At 48.4% G+C, this 19,017-nt stretch overlaps 1 protein-coding gene across 2 annotated transcripts in view; it reads left to right on the top strand.

Annotated features, from left to right (window-relative positions):
• The window catches only part of LOC119449991 (transcription factor AP-4), a 64,036-nt gene extending 51,334 nt beyond the window's left edge, over nucleotides 1-12,702 (top strand). For both annotated transcript variants that reach the window (XM_037713317.2, XM_037713318.2), the window contains exons 3-5: nucleotides 6,592-6,763; nucleotides 7,445-7,659; nucleotides 8,244-12,702. In XM_037713317.2, the coding sequence (XP_037569245.1) occupies nucleotides 6,592-6,763; nucleotides 7,445-7,659; nucleotides 8,244-8,813 (957 nt within the window). In that variant the 3' untranslated portion in view covers nucleotides 8,814-12,702. The remainder of the gene's footprint in view (nucleotides 1-6,591; nucleotides 6,764-7,444; nucleotides 7,660-8,243) is intronic.
• The last annotated feature ends 6,315 nt before the right edge of the window (nucleotides 12,703-19,017 follow it).

Below are 19,017 nucleotides of genomic sequence, written 5' to 3'. Positions count from 1 at the left end.
TTTAGTTTTGCAGTCCTTTTTCAAAAATCGGCTCTTCCGTGGAACTCGTGTTTTCTTTCACGATAACTCCGTGCGTGGGAACATTCCTCATATTATGAGATCCTAATCCGTCCTGGGCATGATGACCCGGGTTGACCCGGAACGCTGCCCAGCGAATCGCCCGAGGGGGGTTGGTTGTGCGCGAGAATCCTCAAGAAGTGAGGGAAAAAAAAAAAAAAAAAGAACTGTGTGGTGGTGCGCGCGACGACGTTCGCGGAAAGGTCGACGCCGCGGCGGCCTTGACTTTTGGGGCGGTCCGCGGAAGCGCGTGCCTTTCCTCGCTCGACAACTTCCCCGTTCGCGCTGATCCCCTCTGCTGTGCGCGAAGAGGCCGCGGCGCTTTGCTCCCCCCCACCACCTCGTTTGGTCGCTGTGCTGGCGCGCTGAGGAACGGGCAGCGAACGCTGCGGAATGCGGCGGAACCGCGGCCAATATTTCGACACTGCTATACGAAGCCCGGCGGCGGGGCGATAAAGCGATTCTGGAACGCAGTTACCGCATTTCCCGCCTTCCCTCCTCTCTCTCTCTCTCTCTCCTCCCTCACGGCGGCCGCCGCTACTGTGCGCTGTGCGGAGAGGCACAGCCTTCGTCGCCCCGATTTCCGTCCGCCTGACGGAACCGCTGCGCCATCTGTCGACTGCCAACCGAATCATCTCGAGTGCGGTCGATTTGAGCGGGGCTGTGCCCGTCCTTTCCAATGCGTTGTTGCTCTGCGTTTGAACAAGTCGACGTGCTTTGCAGCCGGTTCTTCCTCGGCGGGCAGAGGGGAACATTGCACCGCGGCAGATCCCTCCCGTTTTGACGCTGCGTCTCCTCTCTGTCCGCACGGAGGCCACGCGTCCCGCGCTCCGTCTATGTATCTAACTGTATCGAACAAAACTGCCGTTTCTGTCCCCGCTTATAATAGCTTTCGGACGTGACTGATTTGCCATTTCCTGCTTTGCGGCAATGCATCGCAGTACGCCGCCATGTGGCGACGACAGGTTGCCTTCCTTTTGGCTCGTTAATCCGCGTAGACTATCAGCTGTTATTTTCGAACAGGTTGGCGGCGAGGGAGGGAAGAGAGAGGAGTGCAGGGTGACGCGCGTACATAGGTGAGGCGTAAACTCGTAAAGGCTCACGGGAAACGTCGTCTGCTCAGCGCTTCCGGTTCAACCGCTGACGGTTCCGGCACACGATTCTCCGTTCGCGGGGCCGGTCGCGCTTGCTCTCTGTGCACTTTCATCACAAAGTATCACCCACGCTGCAAATATCTAGAGCCCGTGACGTACGCATCGATGACTGACCATTATATCTGAGCATAGGCAGTCATTTAAAATATTTTTTTCTACCCGAATTGACCGAACACGTGAATTAGGTATGCGTGCTGTCACAGTCGCGGGTTTATCTTGAATGACGAATCGCACTTTTTTGTTCTAAAGTGAATTCTGTTCGTGCCAACGACAGAACCCACCACAGCTTCACTGGATTCCATCTGCACGGTAGTGTAATAGGGATCTGATTTTTTTTTTTTTTTTTTTACTTGTTACATCTAAGTTTCAATAGGCTGATTTGATCAAACATGCATGGTTTAGTAGTGGAGGCGTTAGAGGCGGGCAGGCGGTTCCAATCAATAGCTTTTTCTTGGCACGAATGTCTTGGAACAACATTTAAGCGAATAACTTGCATAGTATAGCGACCTTAATTTAGTGCTAGATGCATGCAAGATGAGCAAGGTGTAGTGGAATGATTTAAAAAGCGTAGACCGTAATTTTGCTCGTATGTTTTGTGAAAGGTGCACAAGACGAGAAACATTAGCCTAACGATCACAAAGCTGCAATATTACTTATAAAGAGACGTCGAAAGCATATTAAGACAGACTCAAGCGTGCGCGGAAGTCAACTGCAGTCGACAAACGCTTCTAGCATACCTTGCGTTTCATATCTTACACAACTATCACAAAGTGTCCCAAACACAAGGGGTATACTGCAGCTTGGATCGCGTTAAAATGTGTTATAAATTTCTGTACACTTTTATAACGAATGTTTTGGTGAAGTTGCAGAAAGAGATACTACGTTAAAATATCGTTAAACCATGCTGATCGCGTCGTTAACGTTTGGTTATTAAACATGTTCCATGAAATATTATCAGTAACGTGGACAGCAAGTTATTGTAGAAAACAACACATGCATGATAAACGTCGCAAAACCTATAAAGGTTCGCTGTAAAATGATATAAAATTCCTTGTATGTCATACCAACTGGTCCAAGCATCTACGTTATCAGTGGCATAAAAGTTCGAAAAGCTACACGTGTGTGGGTATCTTTTTTTTTTTTTAAAGTAAAGCCAAGTTTCTTAGCTGTGCGCGCTTGCTCAACGCGATTTATCAAGGACTACGATCAAAGGCAAACACGTTAGTGTATACGACGGGCTCTAGCCCAAATCTGATATTCACCATTGAAATGTTACAAGATCACTCCCATTGTTGATCCGAACATAATTCACTTAAGAACAAGGAAGTGTGATTCGTCATTCAAGATAAACCCGCGACTGTGACAGCACGCATACCTAATTCACGTGTTCTGTCAATTCGGCTAGAAAAAAAATATTTTAAATGACTGCCTAAGCTCAGATATAATGGTCAGTCATCGATGCGTACGTCACGGGCTCTAGATATTTGCAGCGTGGGCGATACTTTATGATGAAAGTGCACAGAGAGCAAACGCGACCGGCCCCGCGAACGGAAAATTGCGCGCCGGAACCGTCAGCGGTTGAGCCGGAAGCGCCGAGCAGACGACGTTTCCCATGAGCCTTTACGAGTTTACGCCTCACCTATTGCCTTCGCTTTGCGCTCGTCGACTCAGACGGGCCGACCCGCGGGTGGCGGCCACACCTCGGCCGAGCCGCATTCCGGAGGCGTCATCGCTATCGTGGGCTCCGATTAATCGTACGCTGCCAGCTAAGCCCGGCTGGGCCCCCTTCCCCCCCTCAGCCTTTCTTTCCTCCGTCTGCTCTTTGCGCAGCCGGCCTCGGCGGCAACGTCTTCCAGGAAGTGGGAACCGGCGCTGCAGCTTCTATATGTTGTACCACCACTGGTAGCCCGAAGTATTCGCTTGCGCAAACAAGGGTGGGGGAAGGCCAGGGATGGAGTCCTTACTTAACCACGCAGCCGCGTGAACGCCCCCTCTCTCGCGCGGCGTCCTTTTAGAGGGCATGAGCTGAGTTGAGCGTCCCTGCAGTTCGTGCGTGTGCTTTCCTGGTCGGCTCGAGCGGGCTCTTGAAAGAATGGGTGTGTATGAAACAGCCGCGTAGGGGGGAAGCTGATTCAGTGTTTAACGCGTGCTGGGATGATGTGCCCCTGGGCTCCGTGTAATCGCGAAGTGCTTGGCAGGCGTTCTGATGTTTACTCTTCCCTCGTTGCCACCGCTTTCGGCATTAGTCATCACTAAGTGTCTCGGGCGCAGTCCGTGACAACGTTTCGGTAAAGCCGCGGGAGAAGCTGCGGTATTTGTCTCGACATTATAATTGCGACTGCCTGTATTTAAGCTCCTTCACTTTACTTCAGTCAGGCGCTTTCCGAAAGCGTGCGCGGTGCTTTGCAGGAAAGCCGTCGAAGCGTTGAACCCCATGGCCGTGTTCGCGTCACGCGCAAGCATTTTCCACGCGGATGACTTCACGCGAAAGGCCCGGCCGTTGTAAAAAGGATGTTTCAAAGTGCTGCACTGCTGGTGTTCTTTGGCTGCAACCGCCGCTGTAAAATATTATACAGGCTCATTACTCGATCGTTGTCCAAAAGGAGCATGGCACGTCGTTTGTTCGTGTAATGCAGGCTTATTTTCGCGGGTCGCTGCGCAACGTCTCTCCTCCCCCCCCCCCCCCCCTTTCTAGGTCCTCTCATGTCTTCCCCTCGTTTTCGCTAATTTGAGCGCCGGCGCGCGCAGTTGACCATGCGAGCACGTGTTCACCCGAGCAGCTGCGGTGTAGAGGGACGGGGGTCTTTGCTGCTCGCCTAGGACTCGAAAACGGTAGCGCTTGGAGCGCTATGGCGCTATGCTGGACCGTCTTTAGTTTTCGTCGCTGTGCGCCTTCACGCAGAAAAAGAGCATTCGCTTTCTTCAGCTTTTCACTCGGCGTCGCGAAGTTCCGCCTTGAATAAAAGTTTCTTTTTTTTTTTTTTTTTGTGCTTCTCGTCGATGTTAAGATAGCTGTGAAATAGCGTGCGTAAGCGTCGTGCACCCCACGCGTGCCGATTGCTCTGCCCACCGTGGATACGCTGTTCGAAAAACTCGCTGATAAATGATTGATGCCAGTTTCCACCGTGGATGCGCTGTTCGAAAAACTCGCTGATGAATGATTGATGCCAGTTTCCCGTTTTACACTTGCACCTGCGTTATGAGAGACGTCCTAGTGGAGAATTCGATATTGACAACCTGGACCCTGTCTTACGTAGGCTATGAGCTGTAGCGCCCCCCGCCAGATCCAAGTACACGGGCGCTTTCTTTCGCTCTCTCTCTTTCGCACCTTCCTCCATTGCGTCGTCACAAACGCGACCGGAAGCAGACCTTTGTTCCTCAGGTAACCAGCGGTTAGAACACCACAGCCGCTGCATCGCCACAATGGCGGTTGTACACGTTTGCCCATCGAGCTCGTTGACAAATCGCGAAAGTTTTGCATAGCCAGAGAATTATTGCAACGATAAAGAGAGCTCTGCGCGGCGAATTCAAGCCAGCAACGTCGAAAGCACAACAGTGTTCCTTCCCTGTGCGCTGCCGAGCGGCGTCGTTCAGAGAACTCCAGCAGCAGCGTGCGCGGCCCTTCGCAGGTCGATGGCGCGCTCGCCGGTTACGGGGCGAAGAAAGAAAGGGTGCGCGGCTGTCGTGATCGACCGGTGCTACCCGAAATGGCACACGAGGGGCGGAAGAGGGCGCCCGGCGTTTGTGTGTGTACACTCGTGGACCCAAGGAGCGACCTGGTACGCGGATTTCGCTGCGACGGGACGGCCAAGACGCTGCGCGATAAAACGCGCCCGATCAGGGAGATGAAAGAGCGCGGGGTTTTGAGGCTAATTATTGTGCCACTTCGATAAGATACTAGTCTAGGACCGCTGTTGTTTATGTAACAGTTGTTTTATACCTGTTGACTCATTGTTGGCTTCAATAGACTTTCTATTCAGATGTAACTGAATATCTTGCATGCTTTTTCGAGAGATGGCCGAAGCTGCACAGCCAGGAACAGCTCGGAGCTGATAGATTTCTCAGCTGCACGCGTTCCATGCATAATGCCACGAAATAATCAAGCGTCTTTTCCTTTCACCCATTCGCCCCCCCCCCCCCTTTTTTTGGTGTTTATCGCGGTTACATAAACCTTTATCGTACACTGGATCTATTCGTTCTATGTCTCCGTCGTGCTGCGCATTCAGTTTTTCTTTTTTCTTGCCTTTCCTGATGCGGCCGGTAATTCCCGCAGTATTGTACAAGCAAATTAATTAACACACGTGAGCGGGTTATCCACACTTAACACACGTCGCGCGTTCTTCGGAGTTCCGAGACGCGTCGCGTGATGGCCGTGTTGCGACTAGCAGGCGGGCAGCTCGGAGCGAGCGAGCGCGTCTCTCAGCTGCTGTCGACGGCATCCGCTTCGAATCGAGGCATCCGGTCGACCGGCTGCCGACGACTCCCACGCCCCACTTCCGTTCGACGCCGCCGTCGACACCTCGTTCGGACCGCGCGCGCGCCCGCTCGCAGTCGGACGAGGAAGGAAGGAGGCAGAACCCCCTTGGCGCGCAGAGCCGCATATGGGACCGCACCTCGCGCTGCCCCTCGCATTTGCAAACACGGAGGAGGGCGTTCGAGGCAATCAAACGCCTCTGCATGCACTCGCAAAGTCGCCTGCGCTGTTTTGCCATAATGAACGTATGTATTGGCGAACGCCTCAAGGACCATAAACGTTACGTAAGAAATAACAGTCACACAACGAACGCCATTGCCGAGCGTGCGCGAGAACATAATCACAAGATTGACTGGGACAATGCCACTGTTGTCGCCAAAGAAAAGAACATGTCATCCCGGCGGCTGCTAGAATCGCTTATCATTCAATCTAAGGGCCAGCTACGATGAACCGGATAGCAAGGACCATGCCTGCCATTTGCGCATGCTCGTTACGTCACAAGCTGACTACATAAGCGACGACGATTTCCTGTCCAACTCGGTGAACAAGGAACATGTACGCGGTTCCGAAACGTCGGATTAATTATCAGGACCTGGTCAGTGACCGTGATGTCCTTCAATGAACGTATACACCCGGCTCAGAACCCTTGTGCGGGAATAGTTGTGCAATGCCTTACTACAGTAACCAATTTGGTAACAGGTTGTGAACGTTATGACGTATATCTGGGGCATATAAAAAGAAGCCCAGGTACAACTGTACGTTTTTGTAGCTGTCGAATATTTCATTACCAATTTACTACACTGCATGTAGCCCGAAATATCTTTTTTCTCTATTTTAACTGCGCTTTTTTTTTTTCTTGGTACGCCCACACAACTTCTAAACACATTTTTTTCTCTGTCTGTGCAGGCTGCCATACTACAACACACTGCTGAGTACATCTACCAGCTGGAGCAGGAGAAAACACGCCTGCTGTCACAGAACAGCCAACTGAAGCGCCTCCTCAACTGCCAGATGAGCCAAGACAGTGATGGCTCCTCTTCAGATTCGCCCCTGCCCAAGCGCAAGAAAGGAGACAACAGTAAGCACTGCTGCATATTTTCATCCTCTCTTCCCTGCATCTTTCTTTCTTGTTTTGTTTTTATACGTCTGTGGAGTGAAAGCACTCATTCCTGATGGAGTCATATTTGAAAAACCACCAATAAGTTCACTATACTGTTCCAGAGCAACAGGAGAGCACAGTAGTTTCTAACCTTAACGTCACTGGCTAACTTTTGGCTGATTGCACTCCTTGCTATGTAACAATGGTCTAGCTTCCCAGAACAACAGATGCCTAACTTCTTTGACAGTGCCTAGGTTGACAAAAGTTAGTATAATATTGCGTGTATTTTAATTGTATCAATCAGGCTAATGTGAGCATTTTTCATCATTGCCAGTATACCAGTCTGATTGCTCAGTGTTTCAGAGCCTTGGTAATGTGCTATGTACAGGGTGTGCCAGTAGGATAAGGTGCACCTAAGCAGTGTTTCAAACAGTGACAACTGCTGAGGTACATCGCTCGCTGATATGTGCCGAATAGTTTTCATGTCCAAGGGGAGTTGTTGCATGGTACTGTTTTAATCTTATTGCAGAAATTGAGAACAGTCAATGGTTCATAGTGCATATGGAGCATTTTCTTTCATATTGGACCATCATATATTTACTTCATTTTGAATCATACAGTCCTGACATTAATCATTTTATGGCACGCTTTTTGTTGCAGTGGATGATGAGGGAATCGCTGGCATGAGCCCACAAGACACAGAGACAAAGGAAGACGTCCTGCGTGAGCTTGTAGACCTCCGAGTGCAGCTTGAACGTGAGAGAAGGCTTCGGATGATCCTAGAGGACCAGGCGCGTGGAATGGAAGCGCAAGCCTACACTGAGCGGATCAGAGAGGCACCTGCCGCGGCACCTCATCACAAGGTCAAAACAGAGGTAATTACTGTTTTTGTTATGTGCAATGCATCTACAACAAAGTGTTTGAGCTCCTACTTGAGTTGGCAGTGTCATTAGGAATAGTTAAAGTTGTATAATAAATATTGCCACCTATGTGACTGTAGTAGAAATGCTATTAGTTTTTGTAGTAAAGCACTTTCACTTTATTTACGTTTCAGTGCATGATTCTCTGTTTTCACTCGGGAGGAAACATTGGAGGGTCGGCCGCCCGCTCCACACTCATTGTCGCCCCCCGTTAGAGTGTTTCCCTTTTCTGCTGTTATTCTGCTGAGTTTTCCTGCTCACTGTGCTTCATTTTTGCTGCAGACACCACTCCTCAGTGCCTTATTGCAAGGATAGTGCCAACCCCTCTTTGTTAAATAACTCTCCCATTTTGGTCTTTGCTCTTGAGCCTTGGCTCTTCCTTAAGTGTTTCTCAGACGGGCTTTGTGTTACTCCGCACATCCTTCCATATTCACTGCAGCACCCATTTCAGCATCCTCATTTCCACCACATGGAACTTTGGATGCTCTGCTCACTAATGGGTAAAAACTCAAAACTTTGCCTCTTTTCGAACTTCGCAGGAGGTCGCTGACACAACAAAGGCTGCTGTAGTGGTGGCCCAGCCTCCTCCAGAGCAGCAAGTGCTGGCAACATCGCAGTTCTCTCCGGCACCAGCGCCTGTCGCTTTGCCAGCAGGCAGCGCGAGCCCGCCGAGGGCACACCCACAGCCGCCAGAGCCTCTGCCCAGCCCCGTAGCCGATCTGCCTCAGGACCTGAGTACACACTCCATGCAGCCCACAGCTCCTGCTGCAACGGCAGTCACACCCACTGTGGCCACGCGGGAAGAGGTTGCAGTGCCGCCACTTCAGTCCTCTCCGTGCACGTCGCCATACCATGCCAGCACGTCCCGCCAAAACTTGGAAACCATCGTGGAGGCCATTCGGCACCTCGAGGGGGACCACCTGTTTCGTGACGACGAACCCCGCTGTGCCACCCCCGAGCGGTTGAGCACCCCGGAAGCCAATGGTGGCAGCATGCTACGCAGCAGCCTAAACGTCCTGGTGGTCCATGAGCCTGCGCTGCGTCAGCAGGTGATCCAGTGCGGCACGGCGACGCGCCGGCCTGGGGTCATTGTGGCCAACCACTCTTAACGGCTGTCTCCCCGTGGAGGCCACTTTCTCCCGGGGGTGGGGGGAGCCCGGTTCACCCTCTCTCGCTCTTCTGCGCTATTGCTTGGCCGCAACAAAAAACAAATCTGGAGGGTACACACCCACACACAATACAAAGCGCCACTGGTGTAGACAAACACACATGCACACAAGAACATACATGCCGACAGGGACACACATATACGTATACCACACCACAGCGTTCATCAAGTGTTTGACACTGCGTGGGCAGGGTAAGAGACATGCCGAGACACTTCTGGGAAAGTGCATTCCAGGTTATGGGGACAAAAACTTGTAAAACTTTTGTCAGGCGGTGCTCTCACTGCCTCCTGGTTCATTTTGCATAGCTTGAACATCATTTTACACAACTTGCTCTTTTGCTATCTCTGGACCGAAACAGCAGGAACTTTGTGTGTGTTCTCTTTTTCCCCCCCATTTGCTTGATTCTTACCCACCCCTTTCCGTAATAATGAAGCATGCTACAATGGCTGTTTACGATTATCTAGTGGCCAGTGATAAGCACGGCCATGTTATCATGCCAGAAGCTCGAAGTTAGCTCACTACCTCGACATGAAATTTGGTTACCCCTGCAGGGCTGGTTCTCAATGCACCTAATATGTTTCATTATGCTGTCATTGTTCAGTGGGATAAGCCTGGTCTGTCAATGTACAACTCTTGTTCAACGTCTAAGGACGTTTTGTCAGCTAATGCAAGCAGTGTACATAAGTTTGTATTGAACCTTTCTTTCTTCTCTTCGGCACTGCACTGATCGACCCTGTAAAAGCTTCACTAGGGTCCTTCAGCTTGTGGCATTGATGGTGTAAGCTGTACTGTGCTCTCGGTGTCTTTTAGAGAGCAGATTAGAGAGTATACCATGTCTACTTGGACACAAATTGGGATTCGTGATCTGATGAAAGCAGTAGGAGGAGATGGGGAGAAAAAAGAACAAGACAGAGCGACGAGGAGGCAATGGAAGACGGCGATAGCAGAAGCACAGCGGAATGGTGGATCATGCTTCCGTTTAGTCTGTAATATACTGGGTGGGGAAAGATTCTCGGGGGCTGTACAGTGTAAGAAATCGTGCAAGTCTAGTGCAATGGTCTGCGGGTGGTTCCTTTGGGGAGAGAGAGAGAGAAGGAGGAGTTAAATTTTTTCACACGAAGCAGTTTTTGCAGTATACAAAGATACTATATATATATATATATATATACATATTATATGGCACACTTATCTGTACACACAAGACCATGCAAGCTGGCTGCAAGCATGCCTCACTCATTGTCTCATAGGAAAAGCAGTTACCTGTCTGATGACTTTTATTACTGAGTTTATCCCGTCTGCATCAGCACACTGATGTGTTTTGTGTGAAGTGTTCATATGTTGGTGACAGCAGCAGAGCAAAAATATTCTCGCAGTTGTATTGTTTCTCTGTGCTCCTCCTCTCGTGGCATATTCATGGTTGGCACTGTGCATAGCTCATACTTTTACCTCTTCCAAGGAATAAAGATCGGTGTATGTCCTTTGTCCTCTCAAAAAACCTCATGATCGAAATGTGTTTGTGAGAAGCTATATTTGTAGTGGTGTGTGTGTGTGCCATCTGCTGATATATTTAAGACATGTCATATACATCTTTTTTTTATTATTTGTTTCAAGTACATATGTGGCTTTTCTTTTTTCACCAGTCCTCCTTTTCTTTCTTTTTTTAATTTTTGTCCCCATGTATGAATCTCAGCAGACATCATCCCTGTAAGGTAGCCCTCATCTATCATTGACCTCCATTTCTTGATGATGCATTTGCATTCATTGTCACAAACATGCACACCCACATAAACACGGACACAACAGTCACACTTGGACATGCCATCTGAATGACGCAACACACCATCAGGAGACCTCCATTTGGTGGGGATGGCCACTGTGAGAGAGCCTGTGAATTTTACGGGTAATGCATTTTTTCCCCTCTTTTTTCGTTTTTCTCGTTTGCCTTTGCTTCAAAGCTGAGATTTTTACCTCAATGCAAATCTAGGGCAGCAGCGGCTGCTTTCAGATAGTGTAAGACTTGATTAGAGAAAACAGCATTGTGTTCTTATTGATGTGTCATATCTGCGATTATTTCAAAAGGCTTTTCATAGCATCCTCTGCCATTATATTATATTCATGTAGTTGCGTTGGCCCAGCAACACTTTGTGCAGTCTTGTGTTCCGAGGTAATTCTTTCCACTCGCGGCATTACACGCTTGCATAGCTTTATTCTTTCATGCATTTTTTATACTTTTTTTTTTTTTCTTTTGAGCGAGAGTTTATATTCTTTTGCCGTGTGTGCATGTGTAGATGAGAGAGAGAGTTATAACCAGGTGGGTATAACATTCACAACATTCACTCATGTCACAGATGTGTACACCCATCCTAATTTATATCTCATGTCAACAGCTGCCACGCCACACATGGCCATTGCCCGCCAGAGTGAGCATCGTCAGTTGGTGTTAGGTCTGCGCGGCGCCGGCGTCCTCTGTGCATTGTTCATTATTACCACACATAGGCAACATTTGCAGCATCTAAGTTGAGGTGGTGAGAGAGTAAAAAAAGGTTTTTTATACGCGAGGGTGGAGGGCGAAGGCTATATAAGAAAAAGATTTGTATACACATTTCTTTTTTCCTCTCTTTCTGCGAGTCTCTAGGACCACCTTGTTTATTAAATACCAGGTTTATAGAGAGAGCTGTAGCCACCATGCCAAGTGTTTGTTATGGCGAATTCCACCTGTCACCATGGAGGAGGTACTTTATTGGGCTCGTATTTCGCAGACCCCATTCTGCCAGTGAAAAACATATCGCTCCACAATGGATTACTGCTGAAGTTGTCATGTGCAGCTGGCAGAATGCGACATTCTTCAGAAGTTCCCGGTTGAGTTAATGCCCCATTGTTGGAGCGAGACCAAGCTATCAACTCGCAGGCAGTTGATTGCGAGTTGATTCCGAACAACCTGACGAAAATGCAAACCAGCTACGATACGACTAAGGGAAAACAAGTTCTATCTGCAGCAGAGCAAGTAAAAAAAATAAAAAATGCTTTCCCCAGGTCGATTAGTGGAATTCACCTTTAGTTTATATCCGCTCTTCTCTCCCCTCATTGTTGCTTGGGTCTTCTGTGTGAGCTTTGTTCTGTGTTCTCTTTTTGCCATCTTCGCCATCAATTGTAAATTCATAGTTGACCTTTTTTTTTTCTTTTTTTTTCTCGAAGTGCTTGTTTTATCAGACAAATGTGTTTTTTGTATTGTAATTTTTCTCTTTGCTATTGTGTTATGGCATTGGAAATGAGAACCATTTGTACATATGTTCACCGGCTCCCGTTTTCGACTTGTTTTGTTTGCTGTTCCCATTTGCTGTCTTTTGTATATCTCTTTGTATGGGTGCATGTGTTACTTTTCACGTGTGCTAGTGAAGGTTTTGCTGTGAGTTTCTTCGGGAGGGCCCATAATTTTTAATTTGGTTACTGTACCTTATGGATGATGTGAAAATTTTAAATCTACTTTTTATTGTTCACCTCCTTTTGAATTGTGTTGGCTTTATCATAGTGTCCATAATTGGTGTTCATGAAAGGCCGATATCCAACATTTAACTGTGAATCATAGATTTTTTTTTTATGCCATCTGTGTCAAAAGATCTTGTGAACCTTTTTGTTATAAATTATTTGCTTCGTTATGTTTCTCTTATGGTTCATTGAGCAGTGGAAATGTTGAAAAAGTTTCACAAAAGCTTGTGTTCAGCTCCGTTGGGTCTTATAAAGTCTGGGCCCCAACCAAATGTTACGTCTCAAATCATGTCTCCAAGTGTCGTTCCTAGCTTTTTGTGTAATAAATGTTTGTCAGTACTGATATCATGTCCTGTATCTGTCACTGGCAAAGCATCACTAGGGTTATCTACTCTGCAATGCTTTGCATAATCCCACATAATCCACACAATCATAGCGGAATACGACAGGTTTAAGCATTCTGCCACCATGCGGTACCCACAGATGCACTCCTTTTAGCCACACAGAAGTTTACAACAAAGGCAAATGACATGCTACAGAAAGGAAGCTCTGAAGGATAGACTGCTGGGTAAGTTGGTGATCCGTGATAAATAAAGGACAACTAAAGACAAGAACAAGAAAGCAACAACACGTCCACTTTGGTGAAGGCTGCAAGTGCTCGTGTTGTCTTCTTGTTTTTGTCTTTTGCCTTTCACTCGTTTATAAATAAAGGCAGCTAATGGTTTTTTTCATCTTGATGACTTGGGATGCTTATGGCTTCTTGAGTGCTACCAGCAGCTGCTCAAGAAAATAAGTACATTTCTTAGCACTTTAGAATCTTCTAACTCTTTAAAATGATGTAGCATATAAACACTGCAAGCACATTACTTAGACCTACAACAATGCATATGAACAAAATCTCTCGATCATATTTTTTTTTATTTTACAGTGAATTAGTTTTTCAGGGTTGGGTCATTCAAATGCAAATGTGTAGTATGCCTGCCTCCAGTGGCAATCTGGATTGTGTATGTAAAATTGTCCACTCTTAAGGGCACTCCTAACTAGTATTTAAACTAATAGCCTCAACATCCCTTCAGCTTCATAGAACAAAAAAAAAATTGTTTGACCTGATACATCAGGTAGACACCTATTGGTAAAATACTTTCCTTCAGGCTTCTGCATCGAAACGGAGCTGTTGTCAGTGCAGTGATACTGATTTGGCGTTCCCTTTAAAGGCTAACTGCAATAAACTTTTGGAGCTGCATACGAAGTCTAGTCTCGGATAGCGAAGATGTAGAGCAGAATCTGTACAAATTTTTACTTTTGAAATACTAGTGGGTCTGTCACAAAATGTTTGCGAAAATGAAATTTTTGATACCCAGACCAAAAATGAAAAAAAAAAAAAAAAGCATTTACCACTTGCCGGAAATGACGCAACGGCGAGAACCGTGGTGACGCCTGGGCACTGCCTACGAGATTGCACAGTGCACGTTGCTGGTCTCATAGACCATATTATGGGATCTGCGTCATATCCGCTAGCCCCCACTTGCCCACGTCATCTGCCACGGTGCTATTAAGGGGGGACGCGGCTTTCGCATCGCGAAAAATGGCTAAAAAATCGATTTTTTGAAAATCACATTTTCAGTTACTGTAACTCTTATTCTATATGATTCCGAAATATCATCACTGAAAACCAAGTAGAAGTGCTCTAAAAAAAATGTTGTATCAGCCAAGGTGCCGAAAAATTGCGCGGAAATCGCGAAAAAACGGCGTTTTTCAAGCCACGATATCTTCGGAACGGCGCAGCCGAGCGCCGCCATCTTGGTCTCGTTGGAAAGCGCATTTCTCCGTCTTCAAATCTGCCGCTTCAGCTATCTCCTCCATACAGAAACAAGCACACAAAAAGCAAATGTTTGAAGGTCGTGCCGGAGCCACCGGTTGGCCGCGCCCGCCACGTGACTCCAGCGCGGTTCGCCATTGGTCCGGTGTTCGCTCCGTGATGGCGTCGTCTGCTCCGCTTGTTGCTGTGTCCTCGCGAGCTCCGGACAGTTTCCGTAATTTCGACGAGTGTTAAAGCGGGCGCTACGTGGACATAGCAGTAGTGTGGCCGATCCCGCTTTTTGTGGACGTCTCAGACCCGCGGCTAAGCATTCCGAGCATCAGTGACGCGGACTTCGCGACCGAGCTTCGGGCACGGAATGCTCGGACACGCGGCTAAGCCTCTCGCGCGTAGGCGTCTCCGACTCGGCGATAAAGCACATCGCGCGCGGACTTCTCGGATCCTTGCCTAAGCATTTCGTGCGTTGGCGCCTCCGACTGCGCGACTAAGCAAATCGAGCGTCGACTCCTCGAGCCCGCGGCTACGCATTTCACGCGTCGGCACATCGCTCAACAAGTGTCGACTCCTCGGACCCGCGGCTACGCACTTCGCGCGTCGGCACCGCGAGCGTCGACTCCTCGAGGCCGCGGCTAGGTATTTCGCGCGTCGGCACCCCGGACTGTGCGACTAAGCTAATCGAGGATCGACTCCTCGAGCCCGCGGCTAGGCATTTCGCGCGTCTTCACATCGCTCATCGAGTGTCGACTCGGACCCGCGACTAGGCACTTCGCGCGTCGGCACCTCGAGCGTCGACTCCTCGAGCCCGTGGCTAGGCATTTCGCGTGTCGGCACATCGCTCATGGAGTGTCGACACCTCGAGGGTCTATTCCTCGGACCCGCGGCTAGGCATTTCGCGCGTCGGCACCTCGGACTGCGCGATTGAGCTTACCGAGCGTTTGGACCCGCGACCAGGCATTTCGCGCATCGGCACCTCGGACTGCGCGACTAAGCTCGTCGAGCGTCTATTCCGCGGACCCGCGACCAGGCATTTCGCACATCGGCACCTTGGATCGACCCGCGACTTAGCACATCGCGCGCCGACTCTGTTATCGTAATGTCACGATATCTAGTAATAATACCTATCATACCACCCCTTCATAAAAAGAACCTCATCATGAGCTCTGTTCACTAGGCCACTTGGGCTGGCACAGACACCTGGCTGTAGAAGTGAGGCATGATACAAAAGTACAGGCTGGAAAGCACCTAGCAGCTGCATTGCTGCCTATCTATCAGTGGCTCTCCTAACCTCCATAGCCATTTTCAATGGAAGATGATTCAGAAGGCTGCTGTCAGCCTTCATTCAGTAACATGGTCGATTCTACCAAAAGAAAACAATGCCTCACTGACTGCACTATAGGATGCTATCAATGAGGCAGTCTGCAGATACAACGCTGGAACTACTGTATATTTATGCCCACATAGTTCTGCACCTCACTTGGTTTGAAACCCAGGCACCATGCTCTTTGTAGAGCAGCAGTAAAGAATGCCATACAAACATGAAAAAGGCAGAACGAAGGCTCAGCAGACCAGAGGCCACATGTCCAAGAAGCCCCACGCCACAAAACACATCAAAGATTACAACTTTGGTGCGTTTTAGAGAACTGAAGAGAAGGTGCAACTTTGAGAGCCGTTTTCTCAAAACTGTTTTTTCGCCTTTCTGCTCAGTTTCTGGAGCTGATTACTTCGTTACCGTTTAGCCTATTTTGATTCTGTTTTTTTTTTTTTTTTTTTTTTTTTTTTGTCACGTTCCTTGGACTACACTGCAGGTCGAGACAGTCTCGCATTTTTATCTTGACATTTTATAAATTTATGGCGTGGCTATTCGTTCACCCCGAAAGTGTGCTTGGTGCGAAGGTAACTTGAAAAATGACTATCTAAAAAATTTGTGTTGCGAAAAAAAAAAAGTAAGACTGTCACGACCTTCAGCACGCATTGAGCTATGCAGTCAATACTCAACGAGCCTTCCATCATGTTTTTTAAGCTCCCCAGGCCCTCCAGAAAGTTCAAGAGAAAAATTCTGCTCAATAAAATGTTCTGAAGGTATCACTCTGAAACTTTTATGGAAGAGAGAGAGAGAGAAATACGTTTATTCAGTCATAAAAAAATAGAAAATTGTACTTGTATGAAAAGGCAACCCCAGTGGTTTTTCCGGTGAGGTGCCTAGATTAAGTTAATGGTTTCGCTTCTTTTAAGGTAGGTGAGCAAGCTGTCATATATAGCTTTGCGGTGTTGAGGGGTCCCTCTAGGAAGGATCCAGTCATTGAGAGTGGCGACTGAGCTCTGCAGCCCAGCAAGGCAGATTCTTCGCAGTGATGACAGGCCAGGACATGTCCATAGCAAGTGGTGGGCTGTGGCTGGCGCACCCGTGGTGCAAGTTCCGCAGGTGGGGTCAAGCGACTTGTCGATGTATTGGGCTTTGAACGCAGGCGTGACTGCCGTGCCGGTGCGTAGACGGCGGAGTGCCACGCGTTCCCGGCGTGGAAGCCCAGGAGGGAGGGGGTCATGGCCTTCGGGCAGAAGCGCTTGTAGAGCAAGCTTTCTATGCTGTCGGAGCTGCAGGTGAGCATCGACAGCGTCGACATCTTCTGCCGATCGAGCTGTGACGGAAACGGGGCAAGGAGAATAGGGGGTGGGTAAATATGCTCCCCGCGCGAGCGCGTCCGCTCGCTCATTCCCTCCTGCGCCCATATGACTCGGTGTCCAATAAATGTGCAGCTCAGTTCCCTTGTGCCGCAGAAGTGTTGCTTCTTCGTGGATGGCGGTTGCCAGTGGGTGTGCGTCAATCTTGTTAAGTTCACGTATGGCGTCTTGCGAATCCGTGTAAATGTGTAGAGGGCGGTGATGCTTGAGGCGGCCATATCTGGCTGCCTGAGCAACCTCTAGAATCGCTTGTAGTTCTGCACCGGTCGTACTTAATTGTGTGCTATGAGTAGTTGTTGCTGTGTTGCTGCCGTCGCTGTTCGTCCAGGCAGTACTGACGTGATTATGTGAAACAGCAGCATCTGTATAAATGCATTGAGCTGTACTATCGTTGAGGATGGCTCTGCGGTGATGGTAACGCCTCCGACTTATTTCATTTACTCCCACGTTGCTTGGAAGGGGGTGAACAATGGCGGACATCACGGGCAGCCACGGCGCCAAAGGTGTCGGGAGAAGAGGAGCTTGTGGCTTCCGACCGACCTGGGCGAGTATTCTTCGGCCTGAAGACGTAGCGGCTAGCCTCAGCACCTGGGCACATCTTGCGTCCTCCCTTAGTTCTTCAAGTGTGTTAATTTGTGCCTCTGAGTAAAGCACATGGGTTGGGGTATGCTTCGGCAAACCATACGCTATACGTATACTTTGACGATGAGCTGCTTCGAGGCGACGACGCATCGTTACCGTGGTTCGTGTGTAAGGGAAGCCGTACAGAATTCTCGATGTGATGAGATTTTTCGTCATTATAACCAGGGTGTCTTCTCTGAGGCCCCACTTACGACTTGTGAGTCTTCGTAGGAGCCCTTGTGTTGCTCGGCAGCGGCTCAGTGTCTGCTGAAGCCACGCCATGTGGTTTCCTGTGTCCGATATAGTGAGTCCAAGAATTCTGAGGTCCTGTACTTTTTCGATCGGGCTTCCTTGTATTTGCGGCACATTCATTAAGGCTACTGCTTCTTCCCTCATCTTCTTTGGACCAAGCACAATATACTGTGATTTTGACGGGGAAGGAGAGAGTCTGAGTGCCGAAAGATGACACTGTATTGCATCTAGAGCTGCTTGGATGGCATCTTGCTGCTCACCAAGTGACCCTCCCGTGGTCCATACTGTGATGTCGTCGGCGTATATTGAGTGATGCAACCTGTCTATCTTTGCGAGGTGATACGGGAGACGGTGCATGGCTATATTAAACAGCACAGGGGACAAAACTGAGCCTTGCGGAAGGCCATGTGTGATGTAATGAAGCGGCGAGAATCGATCTCCTATCTTGACTCGAAGAGTGCGGTTTGTCAATAGTGACATGATGTATGTCACTATGCGACCTTCTAGTCCTACTGCGTGCATTTCTTGCAACATAGCATCTACTCCTACGTTGTCAAACGCCTTATGTATATCAACAGTGGCTAGTATTCGAGGGCCTTGCAAGCGCTCAGAGGTTAGATCTTCATGTATCATAAGGAGGCTGTCTTGCGCCGACAAGCGAGCACGGAAGCCTGTTATGGAAGTAACTTTTATGGAAGTATCAGGGAGACATTCTAAACATTTGTGCCAATTTTCATCAAAATCCATGAAGAAATCAGGAAGTTGATTTTCAAAGCCACGTCCCCCCTTAATGAAAATACGAGTAATTAGTACATGTATATCACCAGCCCTGCAGCTTTGCCAGGATTGTTTCCACACTATTCATACTTATAACAATTAGTTGATGCACAGTGAAAGCCTGTTGCAGTTGGTCTTTTGAGTACACAATGACTGTTCATCGGGAAAACTAGAGATGCGAAATTCGAATGCGAAATCATAGCCAGCATTTAACTCAGGATCCTGTAGCTCGCATCCAGCCATAATTACCACTACCCCATAGCGCTTTTTTTTTAAAGCCAGGAGAAAACAGTTGCATTGTTAAAAGAAGCAATGCCTTTAATTCTCAGTATTGTGAGCATAACCAGTTATGCACTGGTTTACTCGATAAATGTTCACAGAAAATGCCAGTATTAATTTTTTTTAAATGCAATCAGAATCCATTCGATCGGTCAGTCAATGTGTGCATGTATTTGCATTTAATGGAAGTGGAAGGTGGTAAGCGACATTTGATCATGGATTGGTTGCATC

This window comes from Dermacentor silvarum, chromosome 4, assembly GCF_013339745.2.
Source record: "Dermacentor silvarum isolate Dsil-2018 chromosome 4, BIME_Dsil_1.4, whole genome shotgun sequence".
Lineage (NCBI taxonomy): Eukaryota > Metazoa > Arthropoda > Arachnida > Ixodida > Ixodidae > Dermacentor > Dermacentor silvarum.
The sequence above is the reverse complement of the archived record's forward strand: the minus strand, read 5'-3'. Positions and strand labels throughout refer to the sequence as shown.